The 24,119-nt window shown below is 41.8% G+C and overlaps 1 protein-coding gene across 3 annotated transcripts in view; it reads right to left on the minus strand.

Moving 5' to 3' along the window:
- Positions 1–2,377: 2,377 nt before the first annotated feature.
- The window catches only part of HMCN1 (hemicentin 1), a 335,176-nt gene continuing 313,434 nt past the window's right edge, over positions 2,378–24,119 (minus strand). For 2 of the 3 annotated variants that reach the window (XM_065554460.1, XM_065554459.1), the window contains 10 exons: positions 23,642–23,704; positions 22,728–22,847; positions 22,431–22,565; positions 21,802–21,915; positions 20,997–21,122; positions 19,557–19,685; positions 12,470–12,820; positions 6,866–6,985; positions 4,767–4,893; positions 2,378–3,765 (listed from right to left, as the gene is read on the minus strand). In XM_065554460.1, the coding sequence (XP_065410532.1) occupies positions 3,399–3,765; positions 4,767–4,893; positions 6,866–6,985; positions 12,470–12,820; positions 19,557–19,685; positions 20,997–21,122; positions 21,802–21,915; positions 22,431–22,565; positions 22,728–22,847; positions 23,642–23,704 (1,652 nt within the window). In that variant the 3' untranslated portion in view covers positions 2,378–3,398. The remainder of the gene's footprint in view (positions 3,766–4,766; positions 4,894–6,865; positions 6,986–12,469; positions 12,821–19,556; positions 19,686–20,996; positions 21,123–21,801; positions 21,916–22,430; positions 22,566–22,727; positions 22,848–23,641; positions 23,705–24,119) is intronic. The other variant, XM_065554461.1, reaches the window with a different exon arrangement.

Genomic DNA, 24,119 nt, shown 5'->3' on the forward strand with positions numbered 1-24,119 from the left:
AATGGGTTTACTAATACAATAGAGACTAATAGTATAAGGCCTTAAGCCAAATTGGATGCTTTTAGTGATTGTAAATATTTTAATGATTGTAATCTTTTACCCCTTCCTCACCGACATCTGAAAGTTATTGTCTGAAGGCTTTTAGGGTTACCTATGTGCAGGGCCATCCCTAGTGGGGGTGCGGAGCCCAGGGCAGATTAGCCTGTGTAGGGGCCCACTCTTAACATTTTTTTATATGTTAAAATCTGGTTACAGTGAACTTGAAACTTGAACAGTGAAATCTGGTTACAGTGAACTTCAAGGGCAGCTGCTGGCCGCAGGTTAAATATTGACAGCGCCCAGCTGTATAATTATGTTATATTATATTGTAGTTCTTTTTTATAATTATAATGAAGTTCATATAATTAAAAAAAAACTCTCATTGTTCACGATCAGTGTCGCATCGCTTACATTCTGAAATCCACCTTCCTGGACATCCTTGCAGCAAACTTACTTCCCAGGTGCACATGGTTTCGCTACCCTCAGTGGATTTTTTTTTTATTTAATGTAATTACACACTCGCAACACTGAGCGCCTATGTCTCGGGAGCTGTGTGGCTCTTGGAGGGCCTATATGTGCCCTGGTGCTGGGGAACCCCAGAACCCTCCATGGGGTTCCCCAGCACCAGGGCACATGGAGGAGGGGCTCTAAGATCTGTTTTCTCTGGGGGCTGGGAGGGGAAGGTGGAAAAGCAGATGGATGGAGGACCCCAGTCCTGGGGGCTGTTGGAGAGAGCAGAGTTGTGGGACCTCCAAGTCCTGATTCTGCGGGGAGGGGGAGCCCAAAGCTGGAGAGCTGAAAGACAAGGAGGACCCTGAGGCAGGGAGGTGATAAGGGCTGGCTCTGGCCTGGAGGTGGCATTGGAGGACCCCACCCAGTGCTGGGAGAGGGGAGAAAGGGAAGTGTGGGGCACTGGCAGGACACCAGTGCAGAGCGAGGGATGATGGAGACTCCTGGCAGGCACTCACCTGTGCTGGTGGAGGGTCCCACTGGAAAAGGGAAGGGTCCGTCCGAGGTGGAAGGACAGGGTCAGCCTGCCCTGGCACTAGTGGTTGGGGGATGCTAGGACTCTGCGGTGGCAGGCAACACCGGGAGCCAGCAGAGTGGGCTGGGGCTGGTCGCTTGCTGCCACTGAGACTGAGCCCGGGGCGGGGGGGGGGGGGGGGGGGGGCTGCTGGCAAGAAAAGTAAACAAACACCTGGGTGGTTGCGGGGCACGGTCCTGACCCCTGCTGATGGCGCCGGGCCGCCCTGAAGCGCAGGGCCCACCCAAAGCACAGGAAAACTCTGCCTATGTGAAATGAGCTGTTCTTAGTCCAGTTCCTAGGGGACGGTTGTTTACATCACTAAGCCACCATCACAAGAAATCCTGGACAGTGCTCTGATTAGTGTCAGCAGGAACGATGCTCTTGTGGTTTAAAACACTCAGGACTGTCTTCAGTTCCCAGCCCTGCCATAGATTCCAAGTTACTCACTCACTCTGTGCCTCAGTTCCCCATTTCTCCCACCCTTTTGTGAGTTTTGTTTAAAGATATGTTTTGGGGCAGGCTATGTGCATGCACAGCACCTGGCACAAAGGGAATCAGGTCTTGGTGGGAATTTTAGGTACTGCTGCAACATGAGGTCAACCACTGAACTTTGTGGTGGTCCTGAGGTGCGGTGGTGGGGAGGTTTGGGGTAAGCTTGCATTGCTGTTGGCAATACCAGCTCTGTTCTGTACATAAAATGACATAGCAATCTGAGGAGTCCTTGTGCTGTATATTTATACCTGCTTACTGTGTTTTCCACTCTATGCATCTGATGAAGTGGGTTATATTCCACGAAAGCTTATGCCCAAATAAATCTGTTAGTCTTAAGGTGCCACAAGGACTCCTCGTTGTTCTTACTGATACAGACTAACACGGCTACCACTCTGAAACCTGATAGAAATTTGAGGCACTAGTGTTATCCGTCTAGCACCTTTCACTGATTTTACGTGTATGTGAACTACAGAAAAATATTGTTTATTAGCAACCTCTAGGCATATTTACAATAAAACCCAAGTTAGTAACAAAATAATTTCCCTTCTGCGCAACAGTAGCAAAAACCCACTCCCCTGCTCAATCAACCCTGTATGAACTAATAGTCCCTGAAGAGTCCCAGACTTGGGCTTCATTGATGAATGGGGGTCATGGAAAGAATTCCCAAGCTGAGGGCTCTCCCAATGTGGATGCCTTCAAATTGTACAAATTCAAAAGATTGTCAATTCTTCTTTCAGCTGCTGGGTTAGAACTAGAGATGTGTGACTAATTTGTAGCAAGTAATTTGTTCTATGAAAAATTCTGCAGTAATCTCACAGGTTAAGAAAAAGTGAACCTTTATTTGATTATTTCTGATATAACATTATCCTTTGGTAAAAATGTTGTTATAAAAAACTCAAGATATTGCATAGAAAATACACATGGGGGAAAAACCACATATATACATTACATAAAAATAGAATACATCTTGACAAAATTACTTCCAGAGTTTGTTACCACCTTTATACAGTGTATTGACACCTAATATTTTGCTGAACCAAACTTGCTAGATTTTGGAGGGGGAAAGTTCCATTTTTGAAAACAAAACAACCAACCAGCAGTAGTGGAATGTGGAAGATTTGGAGCTAAATTAATGGGTTATACCAAAATGTCAGAGTAAGATTTTTATAATGAAATATCTGCTGTCTAAGGTGGAAGTAGCTGTGTCATTTTTTCTTCAGAACAGTAATGGCCTGGCTGAAATCACATGAATGTCACAGGTTCCTATTCCAAAATTTCCAAGTGAAAATAAGCACCAATATGGCATCCATTTTAGCATTTTTGAGTGTCGAGTGGTATTTTTCCTTTTTGACCAAATAAAACAGTGTACATACAAACCTATTTCTATCAAGTATTTGGTAAGAAAAATATCATTTTTCAGCAGATAAATTTGTAAAACATTTAGCAACCCTTAAAAATCAGAAATATATCTAGTTCTCTGTTTAGCTTCATAGGATTAGACTGATTTTTGTCTACTACTTTCACCACTAAAATTCCACCTTGCACGTCTGATTTGCTCTGGTGAATTTTCAGAACCATCTGTGGAAAGTTACTGCTCCAGTGTAATAAATAAAGCAAGTGGTAAAGGCTCCTTAGAACCATGGATTTTTTTTAAATTGGAGTAATGGAAATATTGGCATCTTCAGGGAAAGCATAAGAAAAGAGCATAGCACCACTTTCACATTGCAAAGTTTGCAACTGTTTTTAAGAGGAGGCAGTACTGTGAGTCTGGAAGTGGTAATACCCACTGGCACTTTCAAATATGGTTAAAATACTTCAATTACTGGTTGAAGTGTGCTTTTTAATATGGATAGGCAGACACAGCTATATAAACAATGAAAGTTGTCTGATATTCAATGTTTCCATCAGTGCTGTAGGACAAAGCTCTGACTCTCATCCGGTACGTCTCTGGCACTTGCAGTGGCCTGGTTGTGAACACTACGCCTTTTAAATTTTCATCTCTGAGAGCAAATGGGATTGTTGGGTCCTCATCTACCATTAGGAAAGTTGTTCTGGGATGCATCACTTGATCTTGAGTGTAGACAACCAGTCGAATTAAATCCTGATTGGCAGCTATTCCAAATGGCAGGGAAACGAGTTTGTATTCCAAGGCATATGGGCTAAGGGCACATTCCAAATCATTAGGTGGGCAGTTCTTGAGACAGAAGCTAGGAATAAAAACAATACTTTGAAGTAGCTAGGCAGAAGGTATTATGCAGGTCACTATAATTTAGTACAGAATTAGGGCATTATGCAGCAAAGGCCAAATTCCGGTGCACACGCGTGACACAGTTACTTCAGCATAGACAACCCGATCTTGTTCCTTTGAAACCACAACCACGTTTCACTGATAATAGAATGCCCTGGAAGCCACAGAGAAGCACTAAAAATATTGATAGCTTTAAAAAGAAATCCTAGATTATTTCTTGTTTTGGTTGCTATAGTCAATAGCGCATCATTTTAGTGACCAAGCTCGTAAACAACACACACAAAAAAGGCTTGTTTGGGACAGCTTATAAAATATTTAGGCTTCATTCTCCATTTGGTGTGTATGACATATTACAGAATTTTGCCTCCGAAATTAAAAAAAAAGATATTGAGTGGGGATGTTTGTTCTCAAGGATTAGTAACTATTTTGAAGTGCTCTAAAAATATAAATGGAAGCATCTAAGCACGGTCCAAAAATAAACTAGAGCCAGAAAATGTCAACGAGCAAAAAAGGCCCCATCACTGTTTGCTGAAGGAAACTGAATCATCAGGAAGAATCTGAACAAAATCTGTCATGACAGGGTTTGAAAGTTGGTGTGTCAGATTCTATTGGTACACAAACAGTCTGACCTTGCTTCCACTGAATCGAACATTAGTAATATTGGATTCGTGATGGCAGCCAGAAGTCACAACTTTTGTGTAAATCCACTGCAATCTAATTCTATTATTTATCAATAACGTGAAGCAACAATGCATATATATCACTGTCACCAGTGACCAATCTTTGTACAGAGAACAGGCCCAAGACTGTAACTGTAATCCACTGGTGTGGATCTCTGCACCGATGCAGAATTGTACTGATGTCAGTGGGATTCTGTGCTAGCAGATTACACTGCAGGATCAGGGCTAATGTTTGGGGAGAAGAAAGAACCTGAAAAAAAAAAACTTAAATAAAGCATACCCAGAAAGAGGATCTCGTTGATAGTTTGGTGGACAAGGTGTATCTATACACTGGTAGCTTCCTCTCATGTTAAAGCACATGCGATTTGGTCCACAGTGAATGTTCTGTTCAAGGCACTCATCAACATCTGATTGTAAAGAGATGTAGATAATCACTTCTTTGTATTGAGGTGAATTTCACAGGTACAGGAAAAACTAAGCACATCACTGTCATAAAATATTGCCAGACAACAGTATGTACCATATGTCTGCATGCAAAGTAGCCTTCCCCACTTCACGTTTCATGTTCCTATTCTTAGAACTCTGCCTCGGTATTTGATTTAGTGGAACTAGTAACCCCAGTAATATACATTTATTGTTGTTGTTTGTATTGCGTGAGTGCCTAGGGCCCTGTTGTGCTAGTTGCTCTGGAAACACAAAGAAGAGAGAGTCCCTGCCCTAAAGAGCTTGCGATCTAAACTGCAGCTACATTGTCATTGTCCTTGAAACAAAATCTTGTCATGGGCTTTGGTGGACTATCAGGTGTGAGGGCACCATTTTTGGCTGATGCTGAGGACATGCTAAGGATTAGTTTGGTTTTGAAACCTGTTTTACTTCTAACAGTGAAATGTTGTGGTCAGGGTTAGGGACATATTGGAAGGACCACATGGGCTAACTTACAGATTAAGAAGGTGAAATAGTTTACATAGTCAGTTTTCTGAGCATCACCACTTGGTTTAATATTGCCTCACGCCATCAATCTGATGTAGCCAATCTGTGCTACACCCATGAAGCACATTAACTAGAGACTGCAAAATATTTGTGCTGAAATTCCATGCAGGGAAACTGCAAAGGTTTGCATCTTGTTTTGACTTAGTAAAATTGTTTTTAAAATGGCTCTGTTTTTTTAAATGGAAAACCCACAACATTTTTATAGGTTTTTAGGAAACTAGACTGATTTTGTGAACTTTATATGAAATGCAAAAACCTCAAATATAAAGGTCTCTTGGGTTTTTATCAAACAGATACTACACTCCACAGTTTGACTACTTATCCGAGCCTTAAGAGGCTCAAAACACTTTTCTGGAAGCCTTGTGCAGGAAAATGTTTTATCAGGATATTTCAAGTATGTGCTGGCTGTAGATGGGCAAGGAGTACCATAAAAACAGTCTCTCTCTCTCTCTCTCTCTCTCTCTCTCAGTATTTTGGCTAAAGCCATCTGTAATCAGAAGTACCATCAAAGTTAGATCTCCATTTTGAATACTCCAAAATTCAGAGGAGTTTGGATTTGCGACAATAAGGCTCAACTGCACTATTAGGGTCTGAATCCAAATTCAGACTCCAAACTACAACCACTCCTAACCTCAGTTCTGAAGAGATCAGATCCAGAGTTCTGTCTCTTTTGCTGGCCCTGCATAGAAATGAAATGCTTGATTTCTGTATATGCTAAGACCTCTTTACAACACAAATAACCAATAGCAATAAAAAAAATGTATGGTTTGCAATTGAAAATATAGTGTATTCTTTAGTGTAAGAACAGCATTTAATGGCTTCTTATTGGGATGAAGAATTTAGTGAGGTAAAATTTTAATGCCAAATATTTTGGTGTTTAACATCCAGATGTGCCAGTCAGTACCCACAGTCAGTATCCACAGATATATCTGGTGCCTATATATTTTCTAGTGATGGAGGGACCTCTGAATCAACTTGGATAAGTATCCAAAAAAGATCATGTGCTTGTCTGAACCTCTTGAATCTGAAGAGTGAGCTGCAAATCTTGTAAAACAGGCTTGCTTAAGCTCTCCATCAAGGCAGGCTGTTCTTCAGCCATTTACAACCTTGCTTGAGGCATTTCTAGCTCTGCTCCCATCCAGAACAATTACGGCAGGAGCCAGAGTGGCTCATGTTGCTTAGTATATGACTCGGAGTTGATGATAAAAAATTGATTTTTTTAAACCTATTTAAAATTATGACACTCTATGTACAGTCTAAACATATTATAATATGTTAAAATAGAAAATATAATATTAAGCAGGACATGTTTACTGCCAAAATTTAAAGAAAATTACTCCATCTATGTATTCTCCACATACACACAGATCTGGAGAGATATTTACTTACCTTGGCATGTTTTGCCATTGGGCATAAGACGATAACCAGTGGGACAAACACACTGATAACTTCCTAGGGTGTTTCTACACTCATGCTGACAGGCATCTCTGTTTTCACATTCATCAATATCTGCAAAAAAAGCATGAAAATATAGATATTCAAATACTGAAGCAGACTGATCTCTGTCTTTTTGCTAACCAGATCAGACTGGTCTGATCTCTGTGTGCAGAAACTTCCCCAGACAGTATACTAATACAAAAACCTTTGAGTGATTAATCTCCATCTGTATGCAGTGCACATTCTGAGCTGCTTGGGAAGTTTCAGGATCTCGTAGTGTCATCGAATGGCCATCTAGCAAGTCTGAGAAATCTTTTCCATTCAAAATACATGTATTCAGTTGCTCATAATTAGTTTCTCAATTTTTTCTTTTGGGCTGACATTTTGCATGTCTGGCCTCAATTCCTAAGTGATTAATAATCATAATATATTAGCTCTTAGGGATCCCTCTGTGACATTGCACTCCACATGATTCTATGAAAATATGCTAATGAGTGTGAATATAATTGTGATGTTGTGCAGTCTATATGGTTTTATAAAAATATGATAAGTGAATATAATGTAACTGGGATATGCTTCATGCAAAAGGTCTCTTGTAAGGTATCATTACAAAGCTTATAATCTACGGAGTGTGATCATCCTATTTGTATAAATGTATCGTTCTTGTATCTAAAACTAGAAATATAACCCTGAGGTCCTATTGTAATTACGCAAAGTCCCAGACTTTGGGAGGTTTGGAATCTTGATGGCTCCCATCAATTAGGACAATTGGCTGTAAATGGCTCTGTTTACTTGCAAGCTTTCCTGTGAGTCAGGCCAGGAAGATTGAAGGCTTGGGGTCACCCAGGACCTGTGACCATGTCACCTGGTACTGGAATCCATCTTAAACCTGGTGCTTTTCCATTTAGAAGGAGGGGTGGGGATCCAGAGAGACAAAAGATTCCCACCTTGTGCCAAAGCTATATAAGGGGGTGGAACAGACCAAATGAGGCAGTCATGAGAAATCCCCTAGCTACCACCTGAGCTGGAACAAGGACTGTACCAGAGGAAAGGATTGGGCCCAGACTAGAAAGGAGTCTAGTCTATGAAAGAAGCTTATTAGAACAGCTCTGAGGATGAGATTTATCTGTAATCAGTTTCTTAATGTATTGGGCTTAGACTTGCGTGTTTTATTTTGCTTGGTAACTTGCCAGGGTGGATTTGATTTAAATCACTAGTCAGGAAGACTCGATTTAATCATGGATTTCTACATAAAAGTGCATTTTTATTGGTTGTTATAACCTTAATACATATTCTTCACAACTCAGAGATAGATGTAGTTTTCATTTTTAGAAGGTACACACTATACATTTTTAAAGTGATTTATTTTGAAAACTTTTCAGATTAGTTTTACAGCTATATCAGAAAATGAATGATTGTTTGGTTATTTTATTTACCAAAGGTAATTGAAGCAGATATTTATGAAGTTATTTGAGAGGTGAATTATCTCCAATTCAACAGGTTAATCAACATTGGAGGATTTTCTTGCCATGCTGTATTAGGAGGAGATCACCAGACAGACATTTAAATTGTTTTATTTAACTAGAACAACAATGTTATGTATTCTGGATTTTTTTCTTCAACAGCAAACATATAAAATTTTAACAAAATAAGCATATGCATTTTTTAATTTAGTTAAACATTCAATTTTTTTAAAATCAGGTTTGTTTTTGTTAAAATTGTTTTTAACTAAATAAAGTGAAATGCAATTTAAAAAAAAATTAAATTGACTATGTCAGCCAGGTCAACATGAGAAACTTAAAATATTGGCTTCTATAATCTTTACAGAAGCCCTTGGACCCCCATAAGATTGGGTCCCTAATCCATGAACTACTGGAACTCATTTACAAAACTTTTCTTAAACATTACATGAATATATTGTCTCATACTATAGAATTAGAATTTATAATCCCTATTCCATGATGAGATATCTTTGAGCTATAATGTATTTTAATTAAAACTATCTTGAGATAGGTTTTTTCCTCAAAAAGCATTTTATCAAAAAAATCCGATTTAAATTAAAAAAATCCGATTTTTTAGATTTTTTTTTCAAATCATTGATTTTTATCCACCCTGTAACTTACTTTGTTCTGTCTGTTATTACTTGGAACCACTTAAATCCTACTTGTTATACTTAATAAAATCACTTTTGCTTATTATTGAACCCAGAGTGAGTAATTAATACCTGGGGGATCAAACAGGTGTGCATATCTCTCTAGCAGTGTTATAGAGGGCGGACAATTTATGAGTTTACCCTGTATAAGCTTTATACAGAATAAAATGTATTTATTTGAGGTTTGGATCCCATTGGGAGCTGGGTGTCTGGGTGCTAGAGACAAGAGCACTTTTGTTTTCAGTTAAGTCTGCAGCTTTGGGGCACATGGTTCAGACTCTGGGTCTGGGTTGGAGCAGACTGGCGGGTCTGGCTCGACAAGGCAGGGTTCTGGAGGCCCAAACTGGCAGAGAAAATGGCAGCACATCAGGTGGCAGTCCCAAGGGGGTCTCTGTGACCCAACCTGTCACACCCTCACCTCTTTCTGATATAAGTTTTCTCAACATGAATATTATACATTCCACAGGGAGAGGCCAAGCTGCTGGCATCTAGTGCTGGAAAGCAGAGTCTGGGGAGAAGAAAGAGGGGAATACCATGGGGCAAATTGCCTACAACACATGGTCTGCTGTAGGGCCCACAGGCAGTCAAACCTTCCCCAGAGAGTAGGGGGAGCTGTCTGAGGAGAGGACTGAGTCAGGGTACTCAGGAAATGCACTGACTTGGCACATTGCCAGTGGAAGCTTCCACTTATGGGAGCTGCTGTACCAATTTAAAGCTTTCCAAAGGGTGAATCCCTCCTGATGTGCAATAGCCTCCCTCACAAGTTTCTGCCTCCCTTGCCAAGGTGGGACTTAAGCTCAATATCTGGTAAGACAGTCAGAAAATTAGTCTATGCTCGTTGTAGATTTTTTTATAGCTCCAAAATAATGCAACAGGTTAAGATTTTCCAAGCAGGCTGGGGGATTTAGACACAGACCTTCCTTAATTCTAATTCCTTAAACTGCTTGAAAACCTCCACTTATTAGGGTAGTAAGTCCTTACTCAAGTTAAACTTACACTAGCTCAGGCCTTGTGTGGTTTACATTTGGGAGGAACATCTATTCACATTCCTACTGCCCCACCTCTGTCTCTAACATCGTTCTTTACATAAAATTCAACACAAAATGGTGAAAGGGATTTTTAATTGTAATTCCCAGGGTGTGTATCTTAACCAAATCTTAACTTTTCTCCCTCTCTTGGGAAAGGAGTCTCGTGGATTATATCCTTTTCAGCTTAGACTATGGAAGAAATTAGTTTAAAAATCTAAATTTCAGTTCTACTGAAATGACTATAAGTATATTACCTGAAGAACTGGATCCTTTACAATGGACCCTATCTCCCATCTCCTGCTGACTTCAATGGGAGCTGGATCAGGGCCCAAAAGATCAATTTAAATCTTTAGACTGAGAATGCATATTCCAAATCTTTGACTAAAATAGTCGTGTCCACAATAAACGGTGCTAACTAGAAAACTATCAGAAGTCAGTACAAGTTTGGTTAAGGTCCGCATGACTGCAACATATGTTTATTAGCATTAATTATTAAGTCTTCTGCGACTAAAACAGGGGTAGGCAACCTATGGCACGCGTGCCAAAGGTGGCACGTGAGCTGATTTTCGGTGGCAGTCACACTGCCTGGGCCTGGCCACCGGTCCGGGGGGGCTCTGCATTTTAATTTAATTTTAAATGAAGCTTCTTAAACATTTTAAAAACCTTATTTACTTTCCATACAACAATAGCTTAGTTATATATTATAGACTTATAGAAATAGACCTTCTAAAAACATTAAAATGTATTACTGGCACGCGAAACCTTAAATCAGAGTGAATAAATGAAGACTCGGCACACCACTTCTGAAAGGTTGCCGACCACTGGACTAGAATATACTACATGAGGATTAGTAGCTATCTTGTGAGCATGTTGTGCCTATGATGTGCATCATTAGCACCTATGGCAGTATGTGCAGATTATCTGAAGCAGCATAGACTTCTCTATTAAATGCATTCAGAAAAGTTATAGTGAGGGCCAGACTTCCTCACCATGAATAGTACCTTATGCAATATGACTGAATATCCCATTGAAGTCAATAAGAGCACCCAAGGAGTAAGGGTGAAAGCATCTGACTTTAAAGCAGCATATTTGATGATGATTAAATCACTCTTCATGTCCTTTGCTAGTTGTCATGCTGCTCACTCTCTTTTTGAAAATTAAAGTGAATGTCTGCTTAAAGGTCATCCCAGTCCCCTTGTTCCCCAATGCAATTCTGCCCATATTTATTATTTGCTTGTCTCATACAGAAACAAAACATGCACAAGAGTGGCGCTGATGTGTATTCCAGTCCCCAGCCTCCTTTCTTGCCTGTTGTCTAGGCTGCAGTGAAAATGACCAGCAGACATTAGAGGGTTTGGGTAGTGCTCGTCCACTGCCAATAAAGATTGCCTTAGGAAAGATGTCTGAAACTCTTAACTGCTAAACATGAAGAGATGAATCCTATTGCCCTAAAATAAATCAGTCAACAACATGTGCTAAGTGGTCTTTGATTTCCATGGGAGCAGAATTAGGCTTGTAATAATAAACAACAGTAATGCTGAAAACACCTAGCCCTTCTTCCTTGGACTTCACAGATGGGGCAACTGAACTGTAGATGGGCAAAGAGCTTGGTTTTCTGAGGTGCAAATCACCTGCAGTTCCCATTGACCTCAGTGGAATCTGTAGTTGCTCAGCACATCTGACAATCAGACCATTGGTGACATGCCTACAGTCACAGAGTGGGCCAATCACAAAGAAAACCCATGTCTCCTTACTCCCACATACAGAGAAAGGGCAATTCTGTCTTTCTGACCTTTTGCAGAGCATCTTGTTTGTCTGATATGTTCGGTGGGTTGCAGGGAGTGCTGTCACTTCTATGTTTCACCAACTATGGTATCCATTTCAAACCATTCTAAAGTGTGTGTTTATGCTGCACTTACATATGTGACTAGCCTCTGCCCATACTAATGAAGCTATTGTTTCCACAGTGTCCAGTCCAGAAATCATTATTCAGAATCTACTCAGGCCAAATTCTCGCTGAAGTCAAAGGGAGTCTGATGTGAGTAAGATTTTCAGAACTGCATGCATAGTGACTATTGGTTTTCAAAGGGAAAAAAAGTCAGAGGAAGGCTAATACCCACAGAAGGGAAATATAATAAAACATTATCCATTTGAGAATATACAGCAACTGACAAACAAAATATGAGGGGTGTGGGTGGGGAGGGCTTCCACAAAAATTTTACTAGCACCTCTTTGGAAAAACATGCATAACTCATTGAAAATACATCATGGCAGTAAAAAATGTATGGCACCCTACACCATCATGCTTCGAAGCCAGCGACAAGAAAGCTCAATATGTGAAGACAAAAAAATTGGATAGACATGGCTGACATTTACCTATACATTTGTCATTTCGTGCCTCATAGCCTCCAGGGCAAGTTTCTCTAATATTCCTTCTAGTCCTGGAGAGAGGTATTCTGCTGTTTCTATACTCTGAGTAGGAGCTGTAGAGATCTGAGGCGGGCCTGTAATACTGTTGAGGTTGATAGTTGTCTCTCACAGGGGAGAATTGAGCATAGTTATAGTTATTGTAATAGGTGCCATAATTTGGCAACCTCTCCAATCCAGCGCAAGATTTCCCATCACCTAATAAATGTTGTCCAGGTGGACAGATACACTTGAAGCTGCCGGGGGTGTTGGCACATTGAAATGCACACGGTTTAGGCACTTGTTCACATTCATTAATGTCTGCTCATATGACATGATCCAGAGCAACAAACCATATAAAAAGGGAGAAAAAAAACACACACACATACAGAAAAAAATACATCAGTCTTTGGAGCAAACCGAGGACATAAATGAGATCCTGAAGTCAGTAAAATATACAGAGCCCAATGCCAAAAAAAAGTGGGTACATTATTTTGCCATGTACAGTAATCTTTCTTACTCTTCCCATGAAACTGGTTAGGACATGAGACTGTAGCACTCAGTTTTTATCCTGTGTGGATTAAATCCCTTTAAGGATTAGCACACGATACGTCTGAGGGATGAGGTGGCTGTGAAATGGGGGGATCTGTGTTTATTCCTTTCAAGCCATGCTTGCAAGGGCTGAGTGAGTCCTATAGGGTAGTGATACTCAGACTGCAGCTTGTGAGCCACAAATGGCTCTTTAATATGTTTGCTGTTGCTCTTTGCAGCACATATTAAAACACTGGGTAATAATTAAATCACACAATCAGGATGCTTTTAGTATGTTATTAACCAATTAAGTTATCAAGTTGCACTAACTTATTTGCTGTGAGAATTATATATAAACTAAATATCTCCCATCATACTGTTTAAATATGATAGTACTCTAGTAAATTAAACAATGAATTCACACGACTGGGGCTCTTTTGGGTAATGTTGATCACTAATTTGCCTCCTGAACCACTGAGGTCTGAGTATCACTGCTCTAGTGACTGAAGTTATCTGAAAGTCAAATTTAAAACCCCAGACTTTACTGAACGTTGATTTTTCCCATACTAAAAATCCCATACTGTTGGTAATTTCAGATTTATTTCTTAGACTCTTTCTGGATGCTCCACGTGCAGCATTGATAGGCTATGGGGAAAACTGTGTCCAGCTCTCCTTTCCATGTAAGACTACTCTGTTCTTCTGGTGCCTTGGGAGTACGTAAAGGAGAAAGGAGCTGTAAGGATTCTACCCCCAAAAGGTATGAGGAAAAATCCAAGAGGCACTAATATATGTTGTGTATCCTTGGTAGCAGCACTATTTCTAGTAACAGGGGAAGATGAGGTCCATTCTACATTCTGTAAAAAGCAACAGAGGGTCCTGTGGCACCTTCTGATACTCTACATTCTGTAATACTGAGGTAGAAGGAGATAAGTTACTGAGATTTCTGGGCTGTAATACTGAATTTTCACGCTAGGGTGAGTGATAATGATCGCTGACCCTTCAAAAAGTCCAGAGGTTTAGTTCCATTTGAGTAAGAATCCAAGCTTTTAGTTTGTGAATTTTCTCTGAATTATACTAAGAATTCAGGTTTGCAGAGCAAGAATCTCACAACAGACTCTCTGGGTATTGTTTGGGCACTTCCACTTCTGGGTGGAATCAGGAGGAATCAACTTTTTTGCATTTAGTACTTTTTATTTACATAGATTCCAAGGCCAGAAAGGACCACTGAGATCATCTAGTCCAGGGGTGGGCAAACTTTTGGGCTGAGGGCCACATCTGGGTATAAAAATTATATGGTGGGCCATGTATGCTCATGAAATTGGGGTTGGGATGTGGGGGGGTGAGGGCTCTGATTGGGGGTGCGGGCTCCAGGAATTCAGGGTGCGGGAAGGGGTTCCGGGCTGGGGCAGGGGGTTGGGCCGCGGGGGGCGGGAAGGGGTAGGGTTCCAGTCATGTAGGAGGGTGCTCTGGGCTGAGACCGAGGGGTTCGGAGGGCAGGAGGGGGATCAGGGCTGGGGCACAGAGGGGTGGCTCAGGGGTGCAGGCTCCAGGTGGCGCTCACCTCAAGCAGATCCCAGAAGCAGCAGCATGTCCCCCCTCTGGCTCCTATGTGGAGGAGCGGCCAGGCGGCTTTGCTGCGCGCTGCCCCATTAGCAGGCGCCGCCCCTGCAGCTCCCATTGGCCGTGGTTCCCAGCTGATGGGGGGCGGTGCTTGGGGTAGGCGCAGTTTGTGAAGCGGAGTCCCCTGGCTGGCCCTAAGCGTAGGCGCCGGAGGTGGGCCATGCCACTGCTTCCAGGAGTCACGCGGAGCGGCCCCTGACCGGAGCGCCAGAGCGGGGCAAGCCCTAAACCTCGCTCCCTGGCGGGAGCTCGAGGACCAGATTAAAATGGCTGGCAGGGTGGATCCAGCCCACGGGCCATAGTTTGCCCACCCCTGATCTAGTCAGACCTCCTAATCTAGTCAGCCATAAAACTTTCCAAAAATAATTCCTACAGCACATCTTTTACTAAACATCCAATCTTGATTTAGAAATTGGCCATGATGAAGAATCTGCCTCAAACCTTGGGTAAATTATTCCAATGGTTAATTATCCTCACTGTTAAATTTTTTCTCCTTATTTCCAGTGAACTTGTCTAGCTTCAACTTCCAACCAGTGGATTATGTTATACTTATATCTGATAGACTGAAGAGCTCATTATCAAATATTTGTCCGATTTCTAAGCTTGACAAAAAATTCTGTTTGGGTTCAGGATCAGCAAAGGTTCTGGTCAGTTTTTAATAAGCTCCAAAATCCAATCCTAGTCAAAATGTTACCATTTTCTTCTAGGATTAATAGTTTTACAGGAGCACATGAAGTACTATAAAGGTCCTGATGCAGCAGGGTGATGAGTTGCAGGATCAGGTCCAAAGTTTGTTCCCCCACCCTGAGAATGGAAGAAACATCCACATTCTTTAATCATAGAATATCAGGGTTGGAAAGGATCTCAGGAGGTCATCTAATCTGACCCCCTGCTCAAAGCAGGACTAATCCCCAGACAGATTTTTGACCCTGATCTCTAAATGGCCCCCTCAGGGATTGAACTCACAACCCTGGGTTTAGCAGGCCAATGCTCAAACCACTGAGCTATGCCTCCCCCCCCAATATGGATATATGAGTTGTGATTCTGACACCTACACACCCAACAACTAAAATTTTCAATTAAATAATATTTGTGGTAGGCAGAGATCCCTTAAGCACAGGGGACTGGACTGGATGATTTATTGAGGTCCTTTCCAGTCCTACACTTCTATAATTTTAGGGGAGGTGCTCTGGTTTTTCAATAGTATTAAAATTAGGAACATTTCAGGAACTTTTCACCTTTTTGGATGACTCAATCAATATAAATGTTCTTGAAGAATGGTTTAAAAAGGGGGGAGGGAATGTACTGGCGATTTATTTGATACAATAGAAACTAACATACTTGAAGGATTGGAGTTTGGAGTCTTAACAACGCTGACTGGGGCCACAAACAGAGGTGAAAGTAAGCCGGTATGGGCCGGTTCGCCGTGCTGGACTGGACCGGCTTCTCCGGTGGTGATTTAAAGGGCCCAGGGATCCAGCCGCTGCGGGGAGCCCTGGGACCTTTAAATCACCATTGGAGCTCCGGCAGCCTGGCTCGGGCGGGGATTTAAAGGTCCTGGAGCTCCAGCCCCTGCGGGGAGCCCCGGGCCCTTTAAAGTGCCACCCGAGCCCCGCTGCCGGAGCCCCGGAAGCTGGGCTCCAGCGGAGATTTAAAGGGCCCGGGGCTCCCTGCAGCGGCCAGAGCTCTGGGTCCTTTAAATCACCACCAGTGCCCTGCCACTGCTACCCCAGCGGTGGCAGGGCTCCGGGGGCAATTTAAAGGGCCTGGGGCTCCCCACAGTGGCCAGTGCCCTGGGCCCTTTAAATCTCCGCCGGAGCCCTGCTGCCACTACCCCAGCCCTAGCCCGAGCCCTGCCGTCCCGGGGTAGCAGCGGCAGGGCTCCCATGGTGATTTAAAAGGCCCAGAGCTCCCCAGCAGCCAGAGCCCTGGGCCCCGGGGCTCCCAGCCGCCTCTGCAGCTGGTAGCTCCGGGGTGATTTAAAGGTCCTGGGGCTCCCAGCTACTGCCGGAGCCCCAGGGCCTTTAAATCTTGAAAGGCCCCACCTCTTCCAATTGAGGCCACACCCCGCTCAGGACTCCGGAGTACCAGTAAGTCCTTTAAGTTACTTTCACTCCTGGCCATAAAGCATAAATTCGGTCACAAGTTTTCGAGGTGCCATTGCTAAAGTAATCTCAGAATGCATGTTTAAAGTAACTTGGCAATTAAGAGTAAAACAAGACAGTGACTGCTGGATGATATCACATCTTTTATAAGGAAGTCCTCAGCAACTGCTCTTTGTTCGTTAGTGTTGTTATGGATGGTGTGCCAAAGAGACAATAAAGGAGCAAAATTCTAAAAAGGAAAAGAATGTAATGGGAGAATGACTTTTGTTTTAAAGACTTGTTTCTGGTTGTTTATTTATTTATTTATTTGGCTAATACTATATTTCTTAAGACATCTGTTAACATGTTCATCTCTAAGCCCTCAGAATGAATAGAACTGACTGAGATTAAGATCCGTAGCCATAACAAAACTCTATTAAACTTCTTCTATGTCCCTCCATTATTTAAAGAGGTTTTTTTAAATTTATCAAACAAGTTATAATAAACTTTGTAAAGTACATGTAATTTTAATTTACATAAAATCACATATCAATCTTCAAAATAACATGAAATATTGCTACAAGGTGTCATTTTGGTCCCTTTTGGAGATATACAGCTCTTAACCCTCAGACAGAAAGCAGTGATGCTAGTCTTTTAAAAGGAACATTGTCCAGAAATGTAAGTCAGGAAGGTAGGGTGTACAAAAAGTGTTTACAAAATCTCATAGGATAAAAAAATGTGTTTGTTTTCTCTGAAATTCTTAAAAAATGTTATAGTTTGAGATTGGGATTTAAATCTTCGTTTGCAGTATTACTCTAGTGTCTAGTGCAGGAGAACCAGTGAGAAAGGATGCTAACTATAAATAAATGAAACTGACTAGTTAATTTCATTGTTCCCAACAGAATGAAAAGCAGAAAAATAGACAATATAAATGTCAGAGAAGATATTTGATTTAAAACATTCTTCCAGTTTCATTCTTTTCAGGTGTTCTAAGCAACACAGCTAAGGATTTTTTAAATGAGATCAGAGCCTCAGCGGTATAAGTCTGCATAGCTCCACTGGGTTCATTGGAGCTTAACTGATTTATACCTGTGAGGATCTAGACCATGACAGCACCCTCTAATGTGTGATTAAGAGGCAAAATATAATAAAAACAAAACATATGGGTAAAGAAATCTTGAAACTCTGTGCAGGTAGTTACTTTACCTACAGCATTTTTTACAACTGAGGTTTCAAGGTTTCTTACCTATGCAAAACAGTTTTTGGTCTGTAAAATAAGCTATATCCTTTGCAATGAGTTACAGATGAGACATCTATGAAGATATGTAAATGATGAAAATGAAAAACTCAGTAAAAATTGCAGCCATTTTTACAGGAGCAGCATATGTGACAAAGTAGAAAATTAAAAGCAACAAGTCACAGTTCTGCATTACACCAAAGCCATGCTTAGAGTGCAGGTGAGCACTGACCATATGGCAAACCAAAGCATTCCAGACAGTATCCCTTTGATTATGCAACATGAATATCAGGTGTTGATCAGAACATTAAAAAAAACCCTAAAATAATCAGCTTTTAAATTTGTAAAACTAAATTTTCAAATTAGTCCCTAAAATGCACTCCTTTCTTTTGGTATTAAAAAGAATCTAGGCTTTTCTGTTTCAAATAACTTAACTTTCCAAAGCAGTTACTGAGCATTTAATTATCAAGCTTTCTATCATATCATATATCTTACTATGGACAACACTTGACATATAGTAGTAACTGAAACTCCCGTTAGAGTTCCGTGAGTGATGCACCAACATTTTCACAATAGTTTCACTGATAAGCTAGACAAGCTATCATATTTTTAAATATCCCATATAAAACATGAATCAAATTGATCCTATTACCATTCTAAGGTCTGTAGAAGTCCAGGAACTGATATCAGTGGAAATGTTTCATACACTTGAACTGACATTATAATGATGCCTAATAAACTGCATTAAAATATCTCTGCTAAAGATATTAAAATGCTATGGTGAGAATTCTTTTACTTGAGGCTAGACTGCCCCTGGCCCTGTGCGAAAGGGCCCATTTATGGAAGAAGCCTTTACCACAAATAGTGCCCCATACACAACAGCCAGACAGAATCAGTGTCTGTAGTCCAGTGAATGTAGGGACTTCCCTCTCCCTTTAGGGAGAGAGTGAGAGGCAGAAAAGCAGCAGGGCTCCCTCCATGCTGACCAGGAGACCTAGAGGGGTACACAGCTGTAACACACTGCATCATCCTAAGGGACTGTTAAATGTGCACACTCTTGCTCACAGAGTGAGTTCTAGGATGGACCATGCCTCCGAGCACACAATCCCTGCTGGAATTCCCCTAGGATGGGCCAACTCCAAACCATACTCTACCTAGGCCTAAATCACCCAATCTGATCCCAAGTGTGCAGCCTGCATGTACATACCCATCTTTATTGTTAAAGAAACTAACTAAAGCAAACAGATTCGGAGTTACATCTGCCATGATTTCCTACAGTCCCCTAGAATGCCTGGATATTGCAGCACACATGAGATACACCCTACAAGACCAATAAAGCACTGTACACTGGTACAATTAAATGCTTTAACAGAGTAACTGTCATTAGTAATTGTTTGAAGTCTGTTTAATGAAAAGACATTTAATTTTAATTTAGGGGATTTTGAGTACCCAACAACAGACTGTATAGCCTACAGCCTTCAAAAGGGATAATGTCCCTAGGTTTATTACAATACAAAGAGGAGCCAAAAGCAGTAATTGAGACCATGGAATGGTATTATTGTAGGCTGGTTTCCACTCAACATACCCAGACAGGGTCTTCCAACTCCCTGGGAGCGATACCCTCTTGGACATACGCAATGGTAGCTCCCTCGTGTATTCTCACAAATCTGGTTGTACCTGCAGTGATGGGTACCATCTTTGCATTCGTCAATATCTAAAGGGAACAGAGGTAATTAGTCGTAGTCAGGGCCGGCTCCAGGCACCAGGCAACCAAGCACATGCTTGGGGCGGCACCTGGTAAGGGGCGGCCAATCTTGGAGTGGCGGGGGGCGGCGCGGTGCGGCGCAGCATTCCGCGGGGGGGGAGCGCTCCGGCGGCACGGTGCTCGGCGGGGGGGAGGGAGGGGCGCTCTGGCGGCGCGGCATGCGGTGGGGGGGCGGCACGGGGCGCGGCGCTGGGGGGGTTTCCGGCAGCGTGGCGCTCGGCGGGGAGGGCGGGCTCCGGTGGCGCAGCGCTCGGCGGGGGGGGGGGGGGGGCGGGGGCTCGGCGGGGTGCGCTTTTTTTTGCTGCTTGGGGCAGCAAAAAACTTAGAGCCGGCCCTGGTCATAGTCATGTTTTTCTGAAGCCCAGGTTTTCTCTTTCTAAATATAGAGAACAAAGTTACTCCAGGGAGGGATCTGGTCCTGTATTCACAAAATAGCTGGTCATGGTGGACATAATACATTTCTCATCTATGACAATAAGATTGGATATCAGTCTGCACCAGCTGTGTGACAGATGGTGGTGGGTCTGGATTATACTGGGAATGGAGATGGACGTAAGCAATCTTTCAGCTGAGTTGCATCTATATAATTCAATCTTTTTATAAATTTCCAGATGATTATTACCAGGTTTTTAATCTTACCAAATCCAAAACACTGAGGTGGAAATCTGCCTCCCCCTGGTGTCAGTTGGGGATTTGACAAGGCCCCTTGCATTCCTTATGATTAAAGGCACCCTGATAAGCAACAGGGACTTGTAATCTCTCTATAAAAACCTTAAAAATATATTCAGGAAGAACAGGTACATTCTGCAGGATGTTCATATATAAATCCAAAAGGGGCACAGTATCCCAGCCTCCAACACTCACATGAATTTTCTAGGACTGAGAGTGAAGGGGGAGGGGAGAGAAAAGGGAATTCAGGGGCCCAACCACTGTTTTTCCTCAAAAAAAGAGAATAGAGCAACAAACACATCCTTCTACCATTTGTCCACGGGGGGGGGCAATGAAAGCCTGTGGGTGATAGAAAGTCTTGCCACTTGTAACATGTCCCTCACTAATTAACATGAATTCTCACCAAGAAATCACAGTGTATGCATGCCCTTGAACCAAGGGAAGTCAGTGCTGCTGGGTGCGCAGCACCTTTGAAATGTAGGCCATTTCTTTAGGTGGCTAGAGAGTATTTTGAGTAACCAATTTTTAGAAAATATTAGCCATGCCCTTTGTTTTAGAATCATTATATGGTAAATAAACCAATGTACCCACCAATGCATGTTCCGTTTTCTGCTTTGGTCATTCCATTTGGACACAGGTCAATGCACTTATAACCACCACGTGTGTTCTTGCAGTGCTGATCTGGTCTGCATACATTCTGCCTGCATTCATTTACATCTTAATTTAAAAAAAAAGAATTTAAATTACTAACTGATTTTCTTATGCTCTATTCCCAAAAGCCAAGACAACCCCAATTTAATTATACTAGGTAAGTACCTTTGGGTACGTCTTCACTACCCGCCGTATCGGCGGGTAGCAATCGATTTATCCAGGATCGATATATCGCGTCTCGTTAAGACGCGATATATCGATCCCCGAACGCGCTCACCATCGACTCCGGAACTCCACCAGTGCGAGCGGCGGTAGCGCAGTCGACGGGGGAGCTGCGGCCGTCGATCCTGCGCCATGTGGACCCCAGGTAATTCGATCTAAGGTACTTTGACTTCAGCTATGCTATTCGCGTAGCTGAAGTTGCGTATCTTAGATCGATCCCCGCCCCAATGTAGACCAGACCTTTGAAAATCTGTATATACAGTCTGTATGTGTGTATCAAGCACATTTGACAGTTTCTCTTGCACTCTGCCCATTAATCCATTTCCACTGAGTCTACTTGTGTTTTGCAAGCCCACTCAAAAAATGTTAAAGCTTGCTTCCCGTGGTTTAGAAAGGGATCCAACAAAGCAGGGGATTCTTTGTTTCTGCATATACCATAAATCTTCTATAGGGAATTTCATTTGAATCATGTTAACACATTACATTGAAATCCATTCCCCTGACTCTATAGTTCATTTCATACCCATGCATTTTCTGCCTTTTAGCTGATATCCTGGGTCACAGCCACAGTGGAAACTTCCTATGGTATTGAAGCAGCGCTGATGACAGGAGTTGAACTCTTGGCATTCATTAACATCTGTTGAATAATGCAAAGCCTTAAATGTTATAGCTGTGGATCTTGTAATAATTGCAACAAATTGTGCTTTGGTATATTTCACGTTGTAGGCTCTGCTTTGATCTAACATCTTATCCTTCTCCTTTTCACATATTGCCCTCCATAAGTAGTCAGGCAAGTGATTGTTACATGAGAAAGAACTGCACAGTGACATAGGAGTGAAAATTTCTGATATAGATACAGGAAAGTATGCTTACCTCACTACATAACAAAGGAAAACACATACTGGACTCAGCAACAAGAATGTTATTTTGTTCTGAGTAGGATTTTTCCTTTAAGATGTAGACAGTAAAATGTCACTGATAAAGTGTCACTTACCAGAATGATCCAAGAACACCTCTGTATAAGTGGATATCAGGAATCAGTAGGAAGCTTATTCCCAGAGAGCCAAGACATTCTTGGGAAAGTTACTTACAAACATGGCTTAAATAAAAGTAGTGTCAGTTTATTAGCACTAAGGTCAGAGTACTGCACACCTTGACAGCTCAATCCATCAGATGTTCTTCTAAAGCCAATTCCACACCTAACCACACAACGATAGGAGCCAATGATATTCTCACATTCCTGAGCAGCATGGCAGGTATGTCCACCTAATGCACATTCATCAATATCTACAATAAAGTGCAAACAATAAAAAATTTGTTCAGTAAATGAAAATATTTTGCACCTTAGGAAATAATAAACCATTCTGGTATAACATATGAATGCCATCAGCACATTTTATGTTCTTATGTTGTGTTCAGTCTGTGCATGTCATTTGAAGTCTGGCTTACCCTGACACGTTCTTCCATCTGCTGATATGGTGAGGCCCCTGGGGCAGGAGCAGTAATAGGTTCCTATAGCATTATGACATGCATGAGAACAAGGATTTCGCACTGCACATTCATCTTCATCTAAAAAATAAAAGTGAGCAATTTTACAAGAACCTATGGGATTCCATGTGTGTCTCAGTGATAGAACAGGACAAGACTCTCCCTGGCCTTTCTATGGGTTCACAGAGGGTACAAAGTGTTTTCTCCCTCTTTATGCTCTTGTACAATGGCCAGGGACAGCAAGCTGACCCCATGCTCACTGTAGGGTTCTACCTGTCATATAATCCCTGTAGGATACCCCTGAAACTAAAGCATCTCTATATTACTCCCAAATCAGGCCAGCACACTAATCACATAAGGCCTAGGTTCTTCCTTGTGTTGCACCTGTTTGACTTTAGTGAAAGCCAATTAAATTCAGTAAAGCTACACTGGAGTATACTGCAGCAGAGAATCAGGCCCACTGTATTTTAGGAAGCCAGTCAAGACAATTGACATGGTTTGAATTGATCTGTGCAGCAGAAAACAACAGCCTTAAAAAGTTTCCATTCAAGTCAAATGTTTCTTGAAAGTCTCTTTGTATTTCTTTAGAGTTTGACATCTTCACAGGAATCTGAAGGAGTGAAAAGTATGTGTATGTAGTAGATATTTGTTGTTCAAGTTAAGACTCTATTTTTAAGAGACAGTTTCACTTACAAAGATAGGGTCTGATATTGTTGTCCATTTGGCGTTTTGCTTGAGTTAGATCTATCGGACTGAGCAGTTCAATTTTAAAAGTGATTCATACTCTGTATGTACCGCATTCAATAACATGGTACAAAAGCAACCTGTGTGCTGTGTATTTGATTATATTTTTGTGTTCATTTTCATTTCCTTACCTGAACAGTAGGGCCCAGTAGAGTTCAGACCAAACCCAGCAGGACACTGATTGCTATGGTCTCCTATGGGGCAAAGGAAGCCAACCATTACCAGTAATGAAAAAATATGACCAACTCATGGCTTTGAGAAGATTAAAATATTGCAGCCTAATGATTGGCTAACCAAGTAATTTCAATCAGTGGCACAGTCTACACTTTAAAGCTGAATATAAACTTGGCATTGAGGGACTCCACTGTATTTCACTGATTTCCCATAGTCAGTTGTTCAGTGAAGGCATGGTTTGAAGACAACAGGATTGCACAGGTTCATCTGGGGGCACAACTTGGTCTTCAGTTGTTCTATTACAAGCAGTAGTGCATGAAACAGCCCCAAACTGACTTTCAAATCTCGGGGTAAGTTGGGGGCTGGTAGTTAGGAAAAAAACATTTTTTACTTTGGCAAATGAAATAACTGTGATCTAAAAATAGTGAGACAGTT

Source organism: Chrysemys picta, chromosome 8 (genome assembly GCF_011386835.1).
Source record: "Chrysemys picta bellii isolate R12L10 chromosome 8, ASM1138683v2, whole genome shotgun sequence".
Taxonomy (NCBI): Eukaryota; Metazoa; Chordata; order Testudines; family Emydidae; genus Chrysemys; species Chrysemys picta.